General features: G+C 47.3%; 1 protein-coding gene across 2 annotated transcripts in view; it reads left to right on the top strand.

The window, feature by feature from the left end:
• The window catches only part of WLS (Wnt ligand secretion mediator), an 89,217-nt gene that overhangs the window by 18,097 nt on the left and 51,926 nt on the right, over positions 1–19,194 (top strand). For both annotated transcript variants that reach the window (XM_068239260.1, XM_068239259.1), the window contains exons 2-3: positions 13,737–14,009; positions 18,268–18,392. In XM_068239260.1, coding sequence (XP_068095361.1) covers positions 13,737–14,009; positions 18,268–18,392 — 398 coding nt within the window. The remainder of the gene's footprint in view (positions 1–13,736; positions 14,010–18,267; positions 18,393–19,194) is intronic.

Consider the following 19,194-nt stretch of genomic DNA (forward strand, 5'->3'; position numbering starts at 1 on the left):
CCCTTGTCTGCAGGCACAACTCGGCAACCAATCAGGCGAAGACAAAAACAACTCCACCCTTGCCTCCAGGCACAACGTTCCCCTTTCCCTGTAACCCCCACTTTACAATTCAGCATCCAATCAGATGAAGGAAAAAACAACTCCGCCTTTGCCTCCAGGCACAACTCAGCACCAATCAGATGAAGGCAAAAACTCCACCCTTGCCTCCAGGCACAACTCGGCACCCAATCAGACTAAGGCAAAAACTACTGCTTCATACTGGAGAGAGATATTCATTTCTGTCTCTTTGCAGTGATGGCAGTGTGTGTCAGTGGCAGTGATGGCAGTGTGTGTCAGTGGCAGTGATGGCAGTGTGTGTCAGTGGCTGGCTGCATTTATAATCCATCTCCTCTCCTCCGGTTGAATTACAACATTTTAAAGATTTTCTTTTCGGTACCCGGGCCTGCTCATTATTGATTTCCTGCAGATTTTGGTTTTAGAAAGGGCGCCTCTTGCGCGGCGTCTGTGGCTTGGCAGAGGCTGCAGCAACCTGGCGTATGAGTTCAAAAAGCCGCATTTACATAAATGGATCTAAAATAACTCAATGCACTTAGGTTTATTTAAAGTGTGTGGAATTTTTCCAAAATTATTTGACCATCAATCCATCCCGCCTCCAAACTCTGCAGAAGGTAAATCGATAAATCTTGAATACCCTTTCAGTTATTCTAACATTAAATAATTAAACCTGCGCCCACCTTTCAGAAGTAAAGCCGATACACAGATCCAGTCTTTATTGGACAATTTTACCACCCCCATGTAGTGTGAGCTCCAACTGATTTTAAATACTTAAAAGATTGTCTATTTAACCACGATAGGCGTCGGCGGGTCGTTAGTGGTATAGCATGGAAACGGCCGCTCGATCGAGCGGCCTTTCCATGCCAGTTCACGGAGGGTGTCTCCGTGAACAGCCGGAGAGCCGCCGATCGCGGCTCACCGGCGAAATGTAAACAGGCGGGGAAGAAATCCCCGCTGTTTACATCATACGGCGCTGCTGCGCAGCAGCGCCGTGACGTAGATCGGCGATCCCCGGCCTCTGATTGGCTGGGGATCGCCGGCATATGATAGGCTGAAGCCTATCCTATCAGGCGCAGGACGGATATCCGTCCTGCGCCGCTCAGATTCTAAGGGAGAGGTAGGGAAAGCCGGGAAGGGTGGAAAGCGCTGCGGAGGGGGGCTTTGAAGAGCCCCCCCCCCGGAAAGCGCGGGTAGCCGGCGGCGATCAGACAAGGGGGGGGAAGTCTGATCGCCAAGGCTCACTGCTGATCGGTGCTGCGGGCTGGAGAGCCCACGCAGCACCGATCACTGAAAAAAGTTCTGGTCCTTAAGTGGTTAAGCCAGGAATGTCCAAAGTCCAACCCGGGGGCAAAATGTCGCCCGGCGAGCCATCTCTGGTGGTCCCCACAGTTCTCTACAGTAGTTAATTCCATGTGGCCTGCAGGCCGTAGCTGCAGTGCCGCATGCAGGGGCCAGCAGCAGTAATAAAACTGATTAGCAGCCACCCCCTGTGCCAGCAGCAGTAACGACCACTGATTAGCAGCTGCCACTGAGCCAGCAGCAGTAACAGCCACTGATCAGCAGCTGCCACTGTGCCAGCAGCAGTAACAGCCACTGATTAGCAGCTGCCACTGAGCCAGCAGCAGTAACGACCACTGATTAGCAGCTGCCTTTGAGCCAGTAGCAGTAACAGCCACTGATTAGCAGCCGCCACTGTGCCGGCAGCCATAACAGCCACTAATTAGCAGCTGCCACTGTGCCAGCAGCAGTAACAGACACTTTTAAAGGGAAGGTTCAGGGACACAAAAAAAAAAAAAAATTGAAATCCACTTACCTGGGGCTTCCTCTAGCCCGTGGCAGGCAGGAGGTGCCCTCGGTGCCCTGGCGGCCAGGTCAGGCTTCTTCTGCGCTCCATTATGCGTGTCACGCCGGCGCGCTGACGTCATCGGATGTCCCCCGGGCTGTACTGCGCAGGCTCAGAACTACTGAGCCTGCGCAGTACAGCCCGAAGGACATCCGATGACGTCAGCGCGCCGGCGTGACACGCATAATGGAGCGCAGAAGAAGCCTGACCTGGCCGCCGGCCAGGTCGGGTCGGCCACCGGGAGCCTGCGGAGCGGCGCCGAGGGCACCTCCTGCCTGCCACGGGCTGGAGGAAACCCCAGGTAAGTGGATTTCGATTTTTTTTTTGTGTCCCTGAACCTTCCCTTTAAGCACTGTGTCGGCAACAGTAACCGCCACCGATTAGCAGCTGCCACTGTGCTAACTGCACACAATATATGTGGGTTGTTTCCTGTGGAAATGCTCTATTTAACAAAATGTCACAGGCATAGTGTACCCAACGTCCTGTTCTGACATTTTCTATCAGTTTTACCTAAATGGACAGGAAATATACAAATTTATTTGTGAACACAGCCATAGAAACACATAGAAAACTGATACCAACTGTCAAAAACTGACAGGACTGGACACCTTTGTATGCGTGAACCAGTCTAATCCTTCCTTGCTTCTTATCCCTTCCCTTGTGTCTGGGAAGCCCTCCTAGCAGCAGAGAGGGACTTTGCATCCAGCAGCTTATTTTGTGAAGAGCAGGGAATCCAACCTTTGTGTTGTGCAAGGTCATCAGTGCTGTCCAGGCCAGACACAAAGAGGTGACCTAATGCCTCTGGTATTCCAGTATTCAAGCCGACCTGAATGTGGAACTGGAAATGTCTGACTGCAGCTTTCCACATCGCAAGTCTTCAGAAAATGTCATGTAAAACATTAGATAATGTGGTAATGGGTTTGAACTTCTTGTGCCTGTTTTACAGTCTTATCTCCCATGTGTGAGAATTTCAGTCACATTCTCTGTTATTATTGACTTATTCAGCTTAAACAAATATTGCTACATAGATATACATAATATATGCTGTAGTTAAAGAGGAGCTGTCAGCCATACTATCTCAGGAAAAAAAATAAATATATAAGTAGATAAATACTTGCTCTACTTGCATAACACATGTATTGCACTGTCCACGTTATGATTCCTCTGAATTTTATAAAGGAAAAGTAGAGAATCCTATTCTAGACAGTTTCCATATTTACTGTGGCTATTTTGAAGCCAGTCGTGATGTAATATCCGCCCTTAGTCTCCTCTGCCTGATTTGCCTGCCCTTCACTATAGAAAGTGCATTGTTTCAGCCTGAGAAATCTGTGAACCTTGTTATATTGTGGCAAATAACAGCTTTTTATCTACTGCCAAGCAAGCAAGCAATATCTCCCTCTGTGCATAGAACTCTCAGTAACGAACATTCCGCATAGATCACCTGGCAGAGCTAAAGATACCACCATCACCTGTGATAAATGTCAGAAAGTAAATCAGGGTGAGGAAACATTTTACAATGGGCAAATACCGATTAGTCTATTAATGAATGTTGTAAACAATAAGCAATTCTATTCATTACTATTTTCACTACAGTTTAAGCGGGCCATACACTAGATTTTTCTTTTTAATCGATATATGGGCAGTTTGATCTAATCCGCTATATATTAATGACGCAAATAAATCCCAAACGATTTTCAGCAAAAATCAAATGATTCAATCGATAGCGTCGGATGGAAATTTTGCTTGAACGGCGGTCCATCGCGAGTGGGGTTCAATTTTGTCCCAATTGATACAGCAGCAAAGCTTCTTCTAACCTGTCCACGGGGCGGTTGCCGGTGGCCCTTCTTGCTGGCTGCTTCCTCTCCTGTGTCCCTGGGCGCCTGTGTGATGTAACACTAGAGGCCTCTAGTGGTCATATAATTTACTTGCCACTCTGCCCCTTGTGTCTGTCCTCACATCGCACAGGTGCCCAGGGCTCGGGAGAAAAGCAACAATAGCCGGTGGGGAGAAAAGAGACCGGGACCGCACGTTGGACTGGTGAGCTACACCGCATGTCCCGGGGAAGGGCTGGGAGACTCTGCAGACAGATGTTCTGCGACCACCAAGCCCATTGTTCCCCTCCTCACCCCTTCCTCAGGAAGCTGCTCCACCATGCCACTGACCTTCCTCCTACTTTATACCAACAGAATGTCTATACAGCACTCGCTGCTGAACTGTCACCCAATAGATCGAGTCCCAATCCTGGGGGGGGGATAGGAGGATCAGTTTTTGCAAGGAAGGTCCCATAAGTTGTAGTTTACTATTACTATTTAAAGTCAATTGAAATTGATTAAAAAAAAAAAAATCAGCCAGTTACTTATCTAAGGAGAGGGAAGGCTCTGGGTCCTATAGACCCTTCCTACTCCTCTCACACTCCCCACGTTCCAGCTCTAGCTTCCCCTTTTCGAAAGTCTTCGGGAGCTGAGTCCTCCCGACTACAAGCGGCTCCATACTGCGCATGGGTGGGTGCGTGAGAGAGGGCGCTTGCATGTGAGAGAGGGTGCTCGTGCGTGTGCAGTATGGGCAGCCTGTCGCTGGGAGCACTCGGGCTCCCAAACACTTCCGAAGCCTCCTTCAGAAGCAGAGAGAGCAGTATTTGACCAAATTGGTTGAATACTGCAGCCGAGGGAGCCAGTGCTGGACCAAGGAATCCTGGAAAGGATCGGGAAGACTCTATAGGACCCAGAGCCTTCCCTCTCCTTAGGTAAGTATCTGGCGTTTTTTTTTTTTTTTTTTCTTGTATGGATTCCCATTGATTTTTAAAACAAAAAATTCTTTCAAACTACAGAAGGAGGGATAAGGCTGTAATTGTTTACTGATCATGTTTTTTTGGGAAAATGAGCTTACAGATCTCAGTATCACTTTCACTTTGAATTGCTGGGGGCGGGGCTGTTTTTGAACTTAAAACTAATTCAACAAAAGCTGACCTGGATCCAGGAAGTTGTGGAAGTAGGAAAGAGGGTTTAGCAGGTGGACGATGTATGCACAGCCTCAGGCCCAGGAACGCCTCACGACTCTGCATTCCAGTCTAGCTTACTATAAACACTGCCTAGCAGACAATGCAGCTGGTGATGGTGTCTATTTGATGTAGGATTGTAATATTTTGCTGAAGATAAGTTTTGATTTACTTTTTTTCCTTTTACGGGCTTTCTGTGATACTTTTATCTAGTTAGATGGAACTTGGCCAAGAAAGAGCAGTGTAAGTCAAGAACCAAGTGTGTGTGTACAGGTGTCACCCAAAACCTCTTAAGGGGTTATTTCAGCCCCCCCCCCCCCCCCAAAAAAAAGCAGTTTAACTTACTTGGGGCTTCTTGCAGCCCCCTACAGTCATTCTGTGCTTGCTCCGTCCTTCAGCGTCCCTCCAGCAAGTAGTGGAAACTACCTGACAGCTAGCCGGTTGTGGCCAGTCGGAGTCTACTGGCCATGCGCGGCCTCGAGCCGTGTGCTCTTCTGTTTCCGTGAACATTCTGCTCTTGCACAGCAGCGTTCTCCCGTACTGCGCATGCACAGAATGGTGCCGGCAGTGAGAGAGCGTGTGGGTTGCTGCTGCTGGTTGGAAGGGCTGTGAAGTCGGTACAAAAATCTTCCGACTCAGACTCCTCAGTTTCTGAAACCACGACTCCAACTCCAGGTACCCAAAATTGCCCCGACTCCGACTCCACAGCCCTGGCTGGAGGGTCGCAAAATGATAGCGCTGGCACAGGAGGACTCCAGGGGGCTGCAAGAAGAAGCCCCAGGTAAGTTTAACTGCTGTTTTTTTTTCTTTTTTTTTAACTTCAAGCGGAACTGAAGATGTTTTAAAAATGAAGTGTTTGCGATAGTGTTTTGTGCTTTCTAGGGTGTTCCAGGCATCAACTTAAATTATCATTCAATTCAGAAATTGTTATACCCACATGTTGTCTTTTACTTGCTGACACAGATTCCTGTCGGAACAGGAAATAATGCAACATTCTTCTACATGGCAGCAATAAAAACCCAAGAGAAATAACAAAATTTCTGGTTCACCATGAGCTTGCTGGGCAATCTGTTACTCTGGGTGTTTCAAGTCCTACCCCATAGAGCATCATTATTCCATGCCATGCACTGATGAGGACCAACCAGTCCAAAACAGTCTATATGCATGTTGGAGTATTGTGGCTCTGTACAATTAACAAGCTGACACTTCATTGCATTCCAGCTGTTCTGGAGGCGTGTTAACTTGCAGGGGCATCTAATGGCCCATACTCACGAGGGACTTTTGTCGCCTCAACACGCGGCGCGCGCGTGTTGCGGCGACAGGTCGCCCGTGAGTATGGGCCGTTGCACGCGCGCGCACCCCGAACTGTCGCCCGTTGCTCTTGTCGCCATGCGATTGAAAGTTTCAATCGCATGGCAACAGTCGCCGCCGCACCTCCGCCGCAACTGTCGCTAGTCCGCGTGAGTACGCGGACTAGCGACAGCAACCTCCATAGAGGTAAATAGAGCTTCCGGCGGGGGGAGGAGGAACGTCGGCGACAGCTTCCGTCTCGCCGCTGGTCCCTCTTCCGCGTGTGTACGCGGAGGGACCTGGAGAGAAGCTGTCGCCGGCCTGTCGCTAGCACGCTCACGTGTGCTGGCGACAGGCCACTTCTGCAGCCCGTGAGTACGGGCCATAAGGGATGTGCATATTCAGCAGTGATGCATTGTGGGAGACATAATATGCCCACTCCATCCTGAATGATCACAAATACCTTCTGTTTTAAGAAGGCAGACTTCTGATTCGCATAGCATTTAGAGGGCTTTTTTGGTCCTTTGTAGCCCCTCACACACTCCTAGGCGTTCTGGTTCACCAAGAGCTTGCTGGGTAATCTGTTACCAAGAGAAGTTCTAACCCATTTCCAAACTATGCAAAACCAAAATAAAGAAACAAAAACAAAACAAAACACAGTTCTGGAGCTGATGTTTGCAGCATCACAGCTGATAATTTCAGAGTTCCATTCCGGCCACAAAACCTTCCACACAGACTTCCTGAATTCTGGCCTTTAGATTTCCAAAACTGTCTCCACCTTCGTCTGTCACCGCAGGCTTAGGCCTGTCTGCCGTCCTCTCTTTATTTCGGGCAGGGCGGATGAATGCCAGTGAGCGGGGATTGTGCTTTAGCATTGGCAGGAGAGCTGTGTGACAAATGTACCATCCCCTGCTGAAGTTATTTCATTCCCCCAGGAATGCTTTTATATTAGAGCAAGAGATGGTTTGGGATTTCCTGGGCCTCTCAATCCCTCAGCAGGTTTAGACTTGTGTTTGGCAGAGCCTGGCCCTTGTGAGTGTGGATGAAGGAATGACTCACCCACAGGGACACTTCATTTCCTGATTGCTAGACAGATCATTGCTGTGTTAGATTAAAATGTGTTGTTATGCATTTCTGGATTGCTTTGCTTTGTGTTGTCAGAGTGAACCTGATTTACAAAGAGACTGCTGGGAAACATCAGCAGCAAGTTATTCTGCAAACATGGCATGCATTTTATTTATTTATATTTTAAAGTTGAATTATATTGAATTTTAAAAGCATAAAACATAAAAATAGTACATAGAACCCCCCCCCCATCCCCCCACACTCCCTAAATGGAAAATCATTCACTTTTTACAGGATCAATATTTCAAACATTTAAAAATGGGGACCTACATCTCTGTTCTTGTCCACAAGCATATGCTGGTCTGTCCCCTTCGATCCTCCAATAACCGCGCATATCTCACTCCCATGCATGTTTGCAGTACTTTACTAGGGCTGTCCCCACTACCTTCAAACGAGCCCTCAAAACTCTCCTTTTCATGCTCACCTACCCCCTCCCCTGTGTTAGCTCCATGATACGTTCTATTGTGCAGTGCTGCGTACTGTCTTGGCGCTTTATAAATACAATAAATAAAGATTATTATTATCCACCTGTTTAAAGGGAACTCGAGGCAAGTGTGATATGGAGGATGACATGTTTATTTCCTTTTAATTAATGCAGATTGCATGGCTGTCCTTCTGATCCTCTGCCTCTAATGCTGGGAATACACCATGTGATTTTTCTTTTTTGGCAGATAGATGTTTCATTAGATAATTTCCGACATGCCCGACCTGATTTTCGATCGTTTTTCTGATGGATTTCTCATAGGAGTGAATGGAAACTGATCGGAAAATTGATTGGATAATCGATCGGACACCGAAATCTGCTGAAAAATCTCATGGCGTGTTCTCCGCATAATATGTTTGAGTTATAGGCCCTGAACAAGCATGCAGATCAGATGTCTGGCAACTCTGAGATAATTAGCTACATGCTTGTTTCAGGTGTGTGATTAAGACCCTACTGACCAGAAATATCAGCAGGACAGCCAGGCAACTGGTATTGTTTAAAAGGAAATTAATATGGCAGCTTCCATAGGGCTCACACCTCGGGTTCCTTTTCACTTCGTCACATGCAGCTGAGATGAGAATGTGAGGCCTGTGTTGTCAGACCTGATGGTGGAATGAGTGCCTCTATCTGTGCCAAGCCGCTGCTCGGAGTAATGAGGCATCCGACTATTGTACTGTTTCTGCTGTTCTTAGCGGTTCACTCAGTTTACTCGCAGCGAGGGGTAATTGACCGTAAAGGCAGATCGCTCTCATTGGATGGGCGGCACTGACACTACATCTGTACCCGGTTATTCAAGAATTAATCAGAGTGGACAGGCAAGGTTCCAGATCCTGAAAAGACTTGTTGCCGGGGCAGCACCAGGGGTCAGGTGCCAATTAATCGCTTCCCGGCTGTATTGTGATCTAAACTGTCCTCAGAGTCGTGTTCATGCCCAACATCACTGCCAGGACCAGGGTATTGTTTATCTCCTTCAGACGGTAGCTAGATTTGTTTTTGGTCCATTTTTACAGCGGAACTCGGCTGCTGGCGAGATAAATACTCCTGTCCAGGTCAATCCTGTTTTTAATAAAAAAAAAGAGATACCAAGAGCCCAATATAGTGAAGTATGTATTGGATAGGGGTGAAAAAAATGAAAGTAAGTAAAGTAATACTAACAAACCGGGGTTACCCTTTAGGCAACCACTGTAAATGCAGGTGGGGAGATTTAAGACCTGTCCCCACTCAGGATTAAGAAGTCACTCTCTGTAGATCGGAAAGTAGGGAAATATCACCCCTCCACCAGGGGTGGACACAGGTATCGTAGACGGTGAACAGAGGTGCCAACAGGATAAAATTTGGTAAAAGTTTTAAAATTGCTGTAGAGGCAGCAGTGGACTCACTTCCCCAAAGCAGACATGAAACACTCAGTTTTCAAAAAACCATATATTTATTAACCTACTCCAAAAACAGGGGTTTGCAACGCGTTTCACAGGTATATTCCCGCTTCCTCAGGCAGTAAACAATGGAGTATTTAACAGCCAGCTGTCAGAAATACACCTAGCGCCTCTGAGACTCACCTAATTAAGCTTTTGTTTTTCCTAGGTCCTTATCTTGGTGGTATATGCATGTTATATTATTATGAGCAGCGTAGTGGCGTAGTGGTTAGCACTCTCACGTTGCAGTGCTGGGGCCCTGGTTCAAATCCCAGCCAGAGCTCTATCTGCTCAGAGTTTGTATGTTCTTCCCGTGTCTGCGTGGGTTACGTCCGGGCACATCTCTGTGTGAAATTTTTTATGTATAATAAATTCCAATAAAATTGGAAATTTTAGGCCAATCACAGGACTCTGAAATACTTTGGTAGCATTGGACCAATCAGAGAATGTGGAGGTTTACCTAGGAATATGGAAAAACTTCTGGAGCTTGGGATTGGTCCAATGCTTCCATCTCGGAAGTATTTGTCTAATCAGAGAATACGGTAGTGTATCAAGTATGCCTGCATAATTCACACAGGAGAAAGAAGCAAAAAATGTCTGGCACTGTAGTTTAATGCAAAAGCAGCAGGTGTACAAAACAAGTTGAATAGAGGGTACACAAAAAACATGTGCATGAAAGATGGTACTTATCGTGCTCTGTGCTAGAATAGGGAGGCACTGTGGGCGCCAGTGGGTGCACGGCCTTACGACCGTTTCACATTGGGGTGAGCCTTGCTTCTTCGGAGGCCAAACGTGCACAAGTGCTGGACGGAGGAGGCCATTGAAATAGCCTACTTCCGTGTAGACTCCCGCCCATCTGTCCTGTGACGTGGGGCCAAGCCATTGGACAAAGCATGAAGCGCGTCACTCGGACAGCGCTACACGTAACTGCGTACAAAAGAGACGCACACACTGCTAGAGCGGAGGAGTGCTGCTATGGAAGCGCATGCTGCTCCCAAGCCACGCGAGAGGCGGCAACAAAGTTGTCAGCCAGTCAATGGGGAGGGGGCGGGTGCCAACAAGTGCAATACGGTTGCCAGGCAACCTCCGCAACAACAGCTGTAAACACAAGCGCATCAGATCGCCCCGTGCTGTAACACGGGTCACAGGGTAGGAAAAAACCCCGCAGCCCGAGACGCACCCGGGCGGTCAAAATACGCATGTGGGACGTAAAAGCTTAGTCCCACGCCGCAGGTTGGGTATATTACCCAAACACATAGCTTATTAGATGGCGACGTGGTAAAAGATTAACCACTTTTAAAGTGCTGAGATCAGCACATAGGGGTGGCCCCAGATGAGGGATAGAGAGAGGGACGGGTGAAAATGTGAGGAAAAGGGGAAGTGGTAAGGTGTAAAAGTGATGAAAGTGAGGGGGGCAAAGAAGGGCAGTGAGCGGGACACGGGTTCTAGGAATAGAGGCCCATGGAGAACAGAGGTGGGAGAACAAATGGAACAGTAGAACCACTCCAAGGATCAAGAAAGGGGACCCTGGAGGGTGCACCCACCCATGCATAGGTCACATGACCGTAATGATAAAGGATGAAATAGTAGAAACACAGAAAATTCATCAGTTACATAAAAAATATTAATAAAGAAAAAGTAGATCAGAACGGTCGTTGCATTGGGGGAAGGGTGAAGGCAAGAGTGGCAGAGGAAAAGCCCCTAGAGGGAAAACCATCAAGGATCGAGATAGCAAGCCATATCAACATGATCATTTAGGCCCAAAGGGCCCATAGCGTCTGTCCTGAAGATCCACTTAGATTCAAGCTTAATGAGCAATTTTTTCCTATTGCCTCCTCAGCGTGGAAGATTACAATGATCCACGCTGGATCAGAACCATGAGCGGTAGCCATATGCTCTACCACCCTGGGGCAGCCCTTGCCTTTTGGCAGCAAACGGACATGCTCTAAGATCCTGTCTTTCACCATTCTGGTTGTCATTCCAACGTAAAAACGTTGGCAAGGGCACCATAAGGCATAGACGACGTAGCTAGTCCTACAGGTAGCAAAAAAGGAGACTTTAAATTGGATGGGACCTAGTTGGTAAAATTTACCGGTCCTCATGTGTGGGCATGCTTTGCATGTCCCACACCGATGATTGCCTGTGGTAGCGTCCAGCCATATGCAGCGTGGATTCTCACGAAAGTCACTATGGACAAGGAAATCACCGATAGTGGGTGCTCCTTTGAAGGCAACCAAAGGTTTAGATGGTAGGCATTCCTTGAGTACTGGATCTTGAAGCAAGATGGGCCAATTTCTGGTCATCACTTTATTAATCTCCCTCTCCATTGGTGAGAAATTGAAAGTGAAGACCCCTGAACTTTTATTCGACCGATTGGAGTTGTATCTCCTTTTAATTAAATTAGATTTATCCTTCTTTAAGGCCTCATTCATAGCGAGTTCAAGTTCCTTAGCATCATAGCCCCTAGAGAGCAAACGAGATTTCAACTCCATAGCTTGTTCTATAAAGTCATCCAAACTGGCATTGTTCCTGCGTAAACGCAGGAACTGGCCGTATGGAAGGGACTTAATAACATGCCGGGGATGATAGCTGTCTGAATGTAAGATTGTATTGGAGGCAGTCGGTTTCCGATAGCCTTTAGTTATAACAGTACCATCTTGGATAATTAATTCTAGATCTAGAAAATGTATGCTTTCTGCAGAGTATTCCATGGTGAATAACATATTCACATTGTTGGTATTGATACGTCGCCATGTAATAAGCTATGTGTTTGGGTAATATACCCAACCTGCGGCGGGGGACTAAGCATTTACGTCCCACATGCGTATTTTGACCGCCCGGGTGCGTCTCGGGCTGCTGGGTTTTTTCCTACCCTGTGACCCGTGTTACAGCACGGGGCGATCTGATGCGCTTGTGTTTACAGCTGTTGTCGCGGAGGTTGCCTGGCAACCGTATTGCGCTTGTTCGCACCCGCCCCCTCCAACTTTGTTGCCGCCTCTCACGTGGCTTGGGAGCAGCATGCGCTGCCATAGCAACACTTCTCTGTTCTAGCAGTGTGTGCGTCTCTTTTGTACGCAGTTACGTGTAGCGCTGTCCGAGTGACGCGCTTTATGCTTTGTCCAATGGCTTGACCCCACGTCACAGGACAGATGGGCGGGAGTCTACACGGAAGTAGGCTATTTCAATGGCCTCCTCCGTCCAGCACTTGTGCACGTTTGGCCTCCGAAGAAGCAAGGCTCACCCCAATGTGAAACAGTCGTAAGGCCGTGCACCCACTGGCGCCCACAGTGCCTCCCTATTCTAGCACAGAGCACGATAAGTACCATCTTTCATGCACATGTTTTTTGTGTACCATCTATTCAACTTGTTTTGTACACCTGCTGCTTTTGCATTAAACTACAGTGCCAGACATTTTTTGCTTCTTTCTCCTATGTGATTGATGCCATGTTTCCACTGTTTGTCTTGAGCACGTAGTTTCTGCTGGAGGAGTTTACCAATCTATACAGCCGGAATCATCATATCCGCAGCTTTATACTGAGTGCCGGCCCACTTTCCTCCAAGTTTGCTTTATGTCTGCATAATATTGGACATCCGCAAAATATAACAGATTCCACAAAACAACTTTTTTTTTAAAATGACTCAACTTTATTAACAAAAATGAAAAAAAAAAAAAACCTTTCCATGGAAATTGGTAAAAGGTATTGGAAATTCAGATTTTTCGCATCTTCGGTAATTGGAATCTCTGTGGAATCGGAAATCAGCATTTCCACCATCCCTAGTGCTGGATACATGACTGACCATTGTGCCAGCCTCAACAAGGCTTTATGCTGGGAATACACATACAGAATGAGTGCCATAAGGCACTGTAGGTATGTGCCTACAGGCGCTGGATAAAGGAAAGGCACTCCCCTCCTCTAGTGCCTCCCTCCTTCCCTATCCAGAGTCCTGAGAAAAGTGTAAATGAGAAGGTGCTCACCAAGTTCTTGGCATTCCACTGACCAGATCTCCCTTCAGTCAGGGGAACCTCTAGCTACTTAATTCTGAGGGTACCTCTGGCTATCTTATACTAAGGTAAACCTGTAGCTACTTAATTTTGAGGGTACTCCTGGCTACCTAATGCTAAGGGACACCTGTAGGTATGCCGGGCAAAGGAAGTAATGGAGAAGTGACAGCTGGGACAGCCAGCACACTTGGGGTGGGACTCGGCAGGGGTTCACGGAGGGCAAAGTCTAGGGTGACAGGACAACTGTGCCTATAGGGTCCTGTGATGTAAATCTAGGCCTGTGGAGGTGTCATTGCTGGGGTCGCAAGATCAAGAAGGACACTCAACGAGGGGGGGGGGGGGGGGTCGGGGGCACCTTAAAGATGTGTGTTTTGAGGGCTTGCTTGAAGGCGTTGAAGGATGAGGAGAGAGACTAGGGGGTGGTGCAGAGTTGTGGGGGTAACCGTATCAAAACCATGTTTTGTTTTGGGTTTTTTTTGTCTTCCTTCCTGTCTTGCAAGATAATGGATTGTTTCTTATGCCTTCCACAGCACCAAGGCCAACCACCTCTCTCCACTTCATGGCAGCGAAATGTGTGGACGTTCGGAGACCCCATCATACTCCCAAATGGCTGCTACCGTGGGGGAATGACCGCTGCAACAGCATCCGCAACTTCAACGAAGCAGCCAACCGGCTCATAGAAGCCAATGACATTGTCTTCTCGGCCCATATCCCATTCCAAGGGCAAGCCATGAACCCCTGGTTCCAGTTCATGCTGATTGTTCTACAGCTGGACATTGCCTACAAACAAAATAACTTTATCGGTAGGTATCACATGATCTGTCAGGGCCTCCAAAAGTCATTTTTCTTTTAAACAGACCTGAATTAGAAATATAATCTCTTTAAAGGGGAGTGTTAACCCAGGATTGAACTTCATTCCAATCAGTAGCTGATGCCCCCAGTGTTCTCCCCAGAACTTTTTTCCAGCTGGGTGGCATGGAAAAGTAGCTGGGTGGGGCGAGATGAGTGCAGGGCCGATGCTTCTCTGCACAATTCTGCATACAGCAGAGAAGTAGGTGAGCTGATAACAGCCGGGTGCTCAACAAAACTAGCTGGGCGTAGCGCCCGGCTAAAAGAGCCTGGGGAGAACACTGCCCCTCTCCCACGAGAAATCTTTACCTTTTTTTCAAATAGATCATCAGAAATGCCTGTGTGGAAGAGATCGTTGTAAAACCCCTGACAGTTTTCTCTCTGTGAAATTATTTGCATTGTGGGAAATAACTGTCAATACAAATTATACAATACAGTTTTTTTTCTAACATTTTTGTTAAATAGAAGACAAATCACATTTATATTGTGCTTTTCACCTGGCGGACTCAGAGAGCCAGAGCTACAGCCACTAGGATGCGCTCAGTAGGCAGTAGCAGTGTTGGGGAGTCTTGCCCAAGGTCTCCTTACTGAATAGGTGCTGGCTTACTGAACAGGAAGAGCCGAGATTCAAATCCATGTCACCTCTGTCAGAGGCAGAGCTCTTAACCAGTACACTACCCTGCCACAGTTAATTACAATATTGTATAAACTGTTATGTAGTTTAACTACTTAAAGACCGCGTCACGCCAATGAGCATGACCACGGCGGCAGCCCCAGGACCGCCTAACGCCAATTGGCGTCAAGTCCTGGGGCTGGCTATTGCAGGCGATTGCGCGCACATTTCCTGCTTGGTAGGCGGAGCTCTGCCTTCAGGCTCCCTGCTGCGATCGCCGCTCGGAGACTGTTAGACGGCAAAACCGCTGTCTTTTTACTTAGTACAGCGCTGCGATCCACGGCAGGGCTGTACTGGGGACAACCGTGTGACACAGCTGTCCCCCTGGGGCACAAGAGAGCTATCGGCTGTCATAGGCTGAAGCCTATGACAGCCGATCGCCATGATTGGCTAGCGGGGGGTGGGAGGGAGGCAGAGGGAGAAGAAAAAAAAATTACAATAAATATTTGTAAAAAGAAAAACAAACAACTTGGGGGGCGACCAGACCCCACCAACAGAAAGCTCTGTTGGTGGGGATAAAAGGGGGGAGGAAGGGGGAAATCACTCGTGTGCTGTGTTGTGCGGCACTGCAGCTTGGCCTTAAAGCTGCAGTGGCCTATTTTGAAAAAAAATATCCTGGTCTTTAGGGGGGTTTAGCACTGTGGTCCTCAAGTGGTTAAAACACCTTTAAAAAGAACCAAAAAACATACCGATAGTTTATACTATATGTCCATTTCGAGAGTTGTCCGACAGCAAATCATTTATCAATGATTTGCCATGTTTAACACAGGACTCAACTTACAAACCACGTACTGGAATGTAAGTAGAGGACTGCCTGTGTGTCACATTTGCATTCCGTCAGGGGGGAGCACAGTGTAAATCGCTCACGAGCTTTCACACTACCCATTGTGAAGGAAAACACAGGTCACCTGTTGGTCCATGAAAGAGAAAGCAGAATGTACGATATATGGAATTTATCCTGGGCCCTCCTGTTTGGTCTTTAAATAGAAGCCTGTTCTGCGTTTTACCGCCGGCCAGCCCAGGCTGTGTACTTAGCAGACCCAATCTATTGCGACTGGACAGGCGCCAACAAAAACACTGCTGTTCCCAGTAGGGATGTTTGAAGTTCAAACTGACAGACCGTCGGCACGATAGCAACACACTTAAAGGGAACCTGAAGTGAGAGAGATATGGAGGCTGACATATTTACTTAATTTTAAGCAATACCAGTTGCCTGGCTGTCCTGCTGATCCTCTGCCTCTTAATACGTTTAGTCATAGACCCTGAACAAGCATGCAACAGATCAGATGTTTCTGACAAAATCTTCCAAGATTAGACGTATGCTTGCTTTAGGTGTGCGATTCAGGTGCTACTGATGATGGAATGATCAGCAGGATGCCAGGTAACTGGTGTTGTTTAAAAGGAAACGAATATGACAACCTCCATGTATCTCTCACTTCAGGTTCCCTTTACATTTTACAGGAGAAGACATTCAGCAATTTTTATATTTTTGGTCACTGAAAGTTTTTACTGAGGATCATAAGCAAAGTTTTTTTTTATAGAGGAACTGTAACCAAACCAAGGATTGAACTTCATCCCAATCAGTAGCTGAAAACCCCCTATCCCATGAGAAATCTATTCCTTTTCTCAAATAGATCATCGGGGGGGGGGGGGGGGGGGTGTCTGTATGGCTGATATTGTGGTTAAACTCCTCCCCAGAGTACATGGCGGGCTGGAGGGGGAATAGTAATTAACTCCGCCGGGACTTGTGCAGGAGCAGGGTGAGCAGTTTTTTGGCTTCAGTCTGCGCCCAAATTTCTCAGCACCTTAACTGCATGTAGATGGAATCTATTCCTTCCGGGATCAATTCCTCTCAGAGAGGAATCAATAATTTTGCCACTTCGGGTGGCAGTCAATAAATGTGTGGCCAGGTTAACCACACTGTCTCTATGAGGAATTAAAGCCCTGATAGACACTCAAAGTCCTTCAGGATCTATGCATCGAATGATGGGAGAAAAACACCATATAGAACAAATGAAGAGAAAAACAAACAAAAACATAAACCCAACACTGAGAAAAACTGTTCAGGCTAATTGTACACATGGGCTTGATTCACTAAACCGTGATAACTCAAATATCACACCTTATCAAAGATATCACACATCTTATCAAAGCTATTACACATCTTATCAAAGTTAACACGGCTTATAAGAGTAGCATAGCGAGCACTACGAACCCGCAGGGGCTCAGGGCAGGACGAGTGCCATTGCCAATCAGCAGGCATAAGTTTGTAGCGCTCACTATGCTACTCTGATAAGGCGTGTTAACTTTGATAAGGTGTGATATCTTTTCATAAGGTGTGATATCTTTGATAAGGTGTGATATTTGAGTTATCACGGTTTAGTAAATCAAGCTCTTGGAGCGGTGTGATTTTCGTACGGCAGGGGAGCCCGTCGCAGGACTATCGCTCTACACCATTTCCTGTCCGGGCAGGAAGCAGATTCCTATTAAAAACAAGTCCCAGGGATAGAAAGTGAGGAAAAAGTCTCCCCAATGGAGACACAGACAGCGGTCTAAAACCCAGTGAAAGTTAAAACACCCTCCTCTCCCCTAAACACACACACAACCCCCCCCCCCCCCCCTTTCTCTCTCTCTCTCTCTCTCTCTCTCTCTCTGTCTCTGTCTCTGTCTCTGTCTCTCTGTCTCTGTCTCTCTCTCTCTCTCTCTCTCTCTCCCACACACACACACACACACACTTTCTCACACACTCTTTCTCTCTCATACACTCTCTCTCTCTCATACACTCTCTCTCATACACTCTCTCTTTCTCTCTCATACATTCTTTCTCTTTTTCTCACACGCACACACTTTCTCTCTCTTTCACACACACTCTCTCTCTTTCTCTCTCTCACACACACAAACACTCTCTCTCTTTCTCTCTCTCACACACACAAACACTCTCTCTCTCTCACACACACACACACACACACTCTTTCTCACACACTCTCTTTCTCTCTCATACACTCTCTCACACACTCTCTCTCACACACAATCTCTCTTACACACACACACGCACACACTTTCTCTCTCTCTTTCTCACACGCACACACTTTCTCTCTCTTTCACACACACTCTCTCTCTTTCTCTCTCACCCACAAACACTCTTTCTCACACACTCTCTTTCTCTCTCATACACTCTCTCACACACTCTCTCTCTCACACAATCTTACATACACACACACTCTCTCACACACACTCTCTCTCTTTCTCTCTCACCCACAAACACTCTTTCTCACACACTCTCTTTCTCTCTCATACACTCTCTCACACACTCTCTCTCACACAATCTTACATACACACACACTCTCTCACACACACTCTTTCTCACACACACTCTCTTTTTCTCACACGCACTCTCTTTTTCTCACACGCACTCTCTTTCTCACACGCACTCTCTTTCTCACACGCACTCTCTTTCTCACACACACTCTCTTTCTCACACACACTCTCTTTCACTCTTTTCATAATTTACTTGATTGGTGGATTTTTCTGTATTTTAGAGGAGAACGCAGTTGTGACTGTAGATGTGGCGATGGCGTACCGCGATGAGCTGACTGACCCCTGGACTGAAATGGCGCATTCTGTGGAGCAGAGGAAGCTGCAGTGCACATTCCCAGCAACTAAAGTGAGTACGTGAGGTAATTTCACAAATCTCCACCCACTCAGGGTCATGCCACACAGGCAAGTCCCACATTACCAGCATGATTGCTATCGGAATCGCCCATATGTGTTCACATTGTAGCTACCCAGTCTACTTATGATGGGGCTATAGTTGCTTAACTACTTTAGTATCAAGCTAAGTGAAGTCTGCACCCTGTCTTGGTTGTAACCTGGCTGACAGGGCATAGATTTCAATTAGCCGTCGCCGTTTCCGTCGCTCCCGACAATCTTGCCGCTGAATCCTGACGTCGCTCGCCACAGCTCACTTGCTCTGCCTGTCTATGACGGAGCCCTGTGAGTGGGTCAGGAGCCGATTTCATTGGCTCCTGGCCCTGTCTTTCAATGTAAGCCGCTCCCATTGCCTTAATAGAGACGGCAGAGTGGGTGGCGCAGGTTCCCGACGCAGGTAAGTGCGTTGATTCGTTATCTGTCAGGATTCCGCCGTTTCTGTACCAGTGGCCTCTGGTCCTTAAAGGGCAGAGACCGCTGGTACTTAAGTGGTTAAACAACTGACATCACATCAGCTGAGGGGGCAAGGTTGCAAATGTTTACACTGCTAGCTGGTGTGTGCAGACACAGTACAGCTGCTCTAGGTTTCCAGAGTTGTCTGGAAGAAGCTTAGAAGTGGAGGATGGCACAAACAAAGCAGACAGCATGACTCGTTAGAAGGGAGCAGGGTAGGAGAGCATTAGGGCTCAATTCACTAAAAATTACCACATTCGGTAATACAGAAAACAGCTGATTTTACAGAACTTCTTGTCAAATGC

This window comes from Hyperolius riggenbachi, chromosome 6, assembly GCF_040937935.1.
Source record: "Hyperolius riggenbachi isolate aHypRig1 chromosome 6, aHypRig1.pri, whole genome shotgun sequence".
NCBI classification, from domain to species: domain Eukaryota; kingdom Metazoa; phylum Chordata; class Amphibia; order Anura; family Hyperoliidae; genus Hyperolius; species Hyperolius riggenbachi.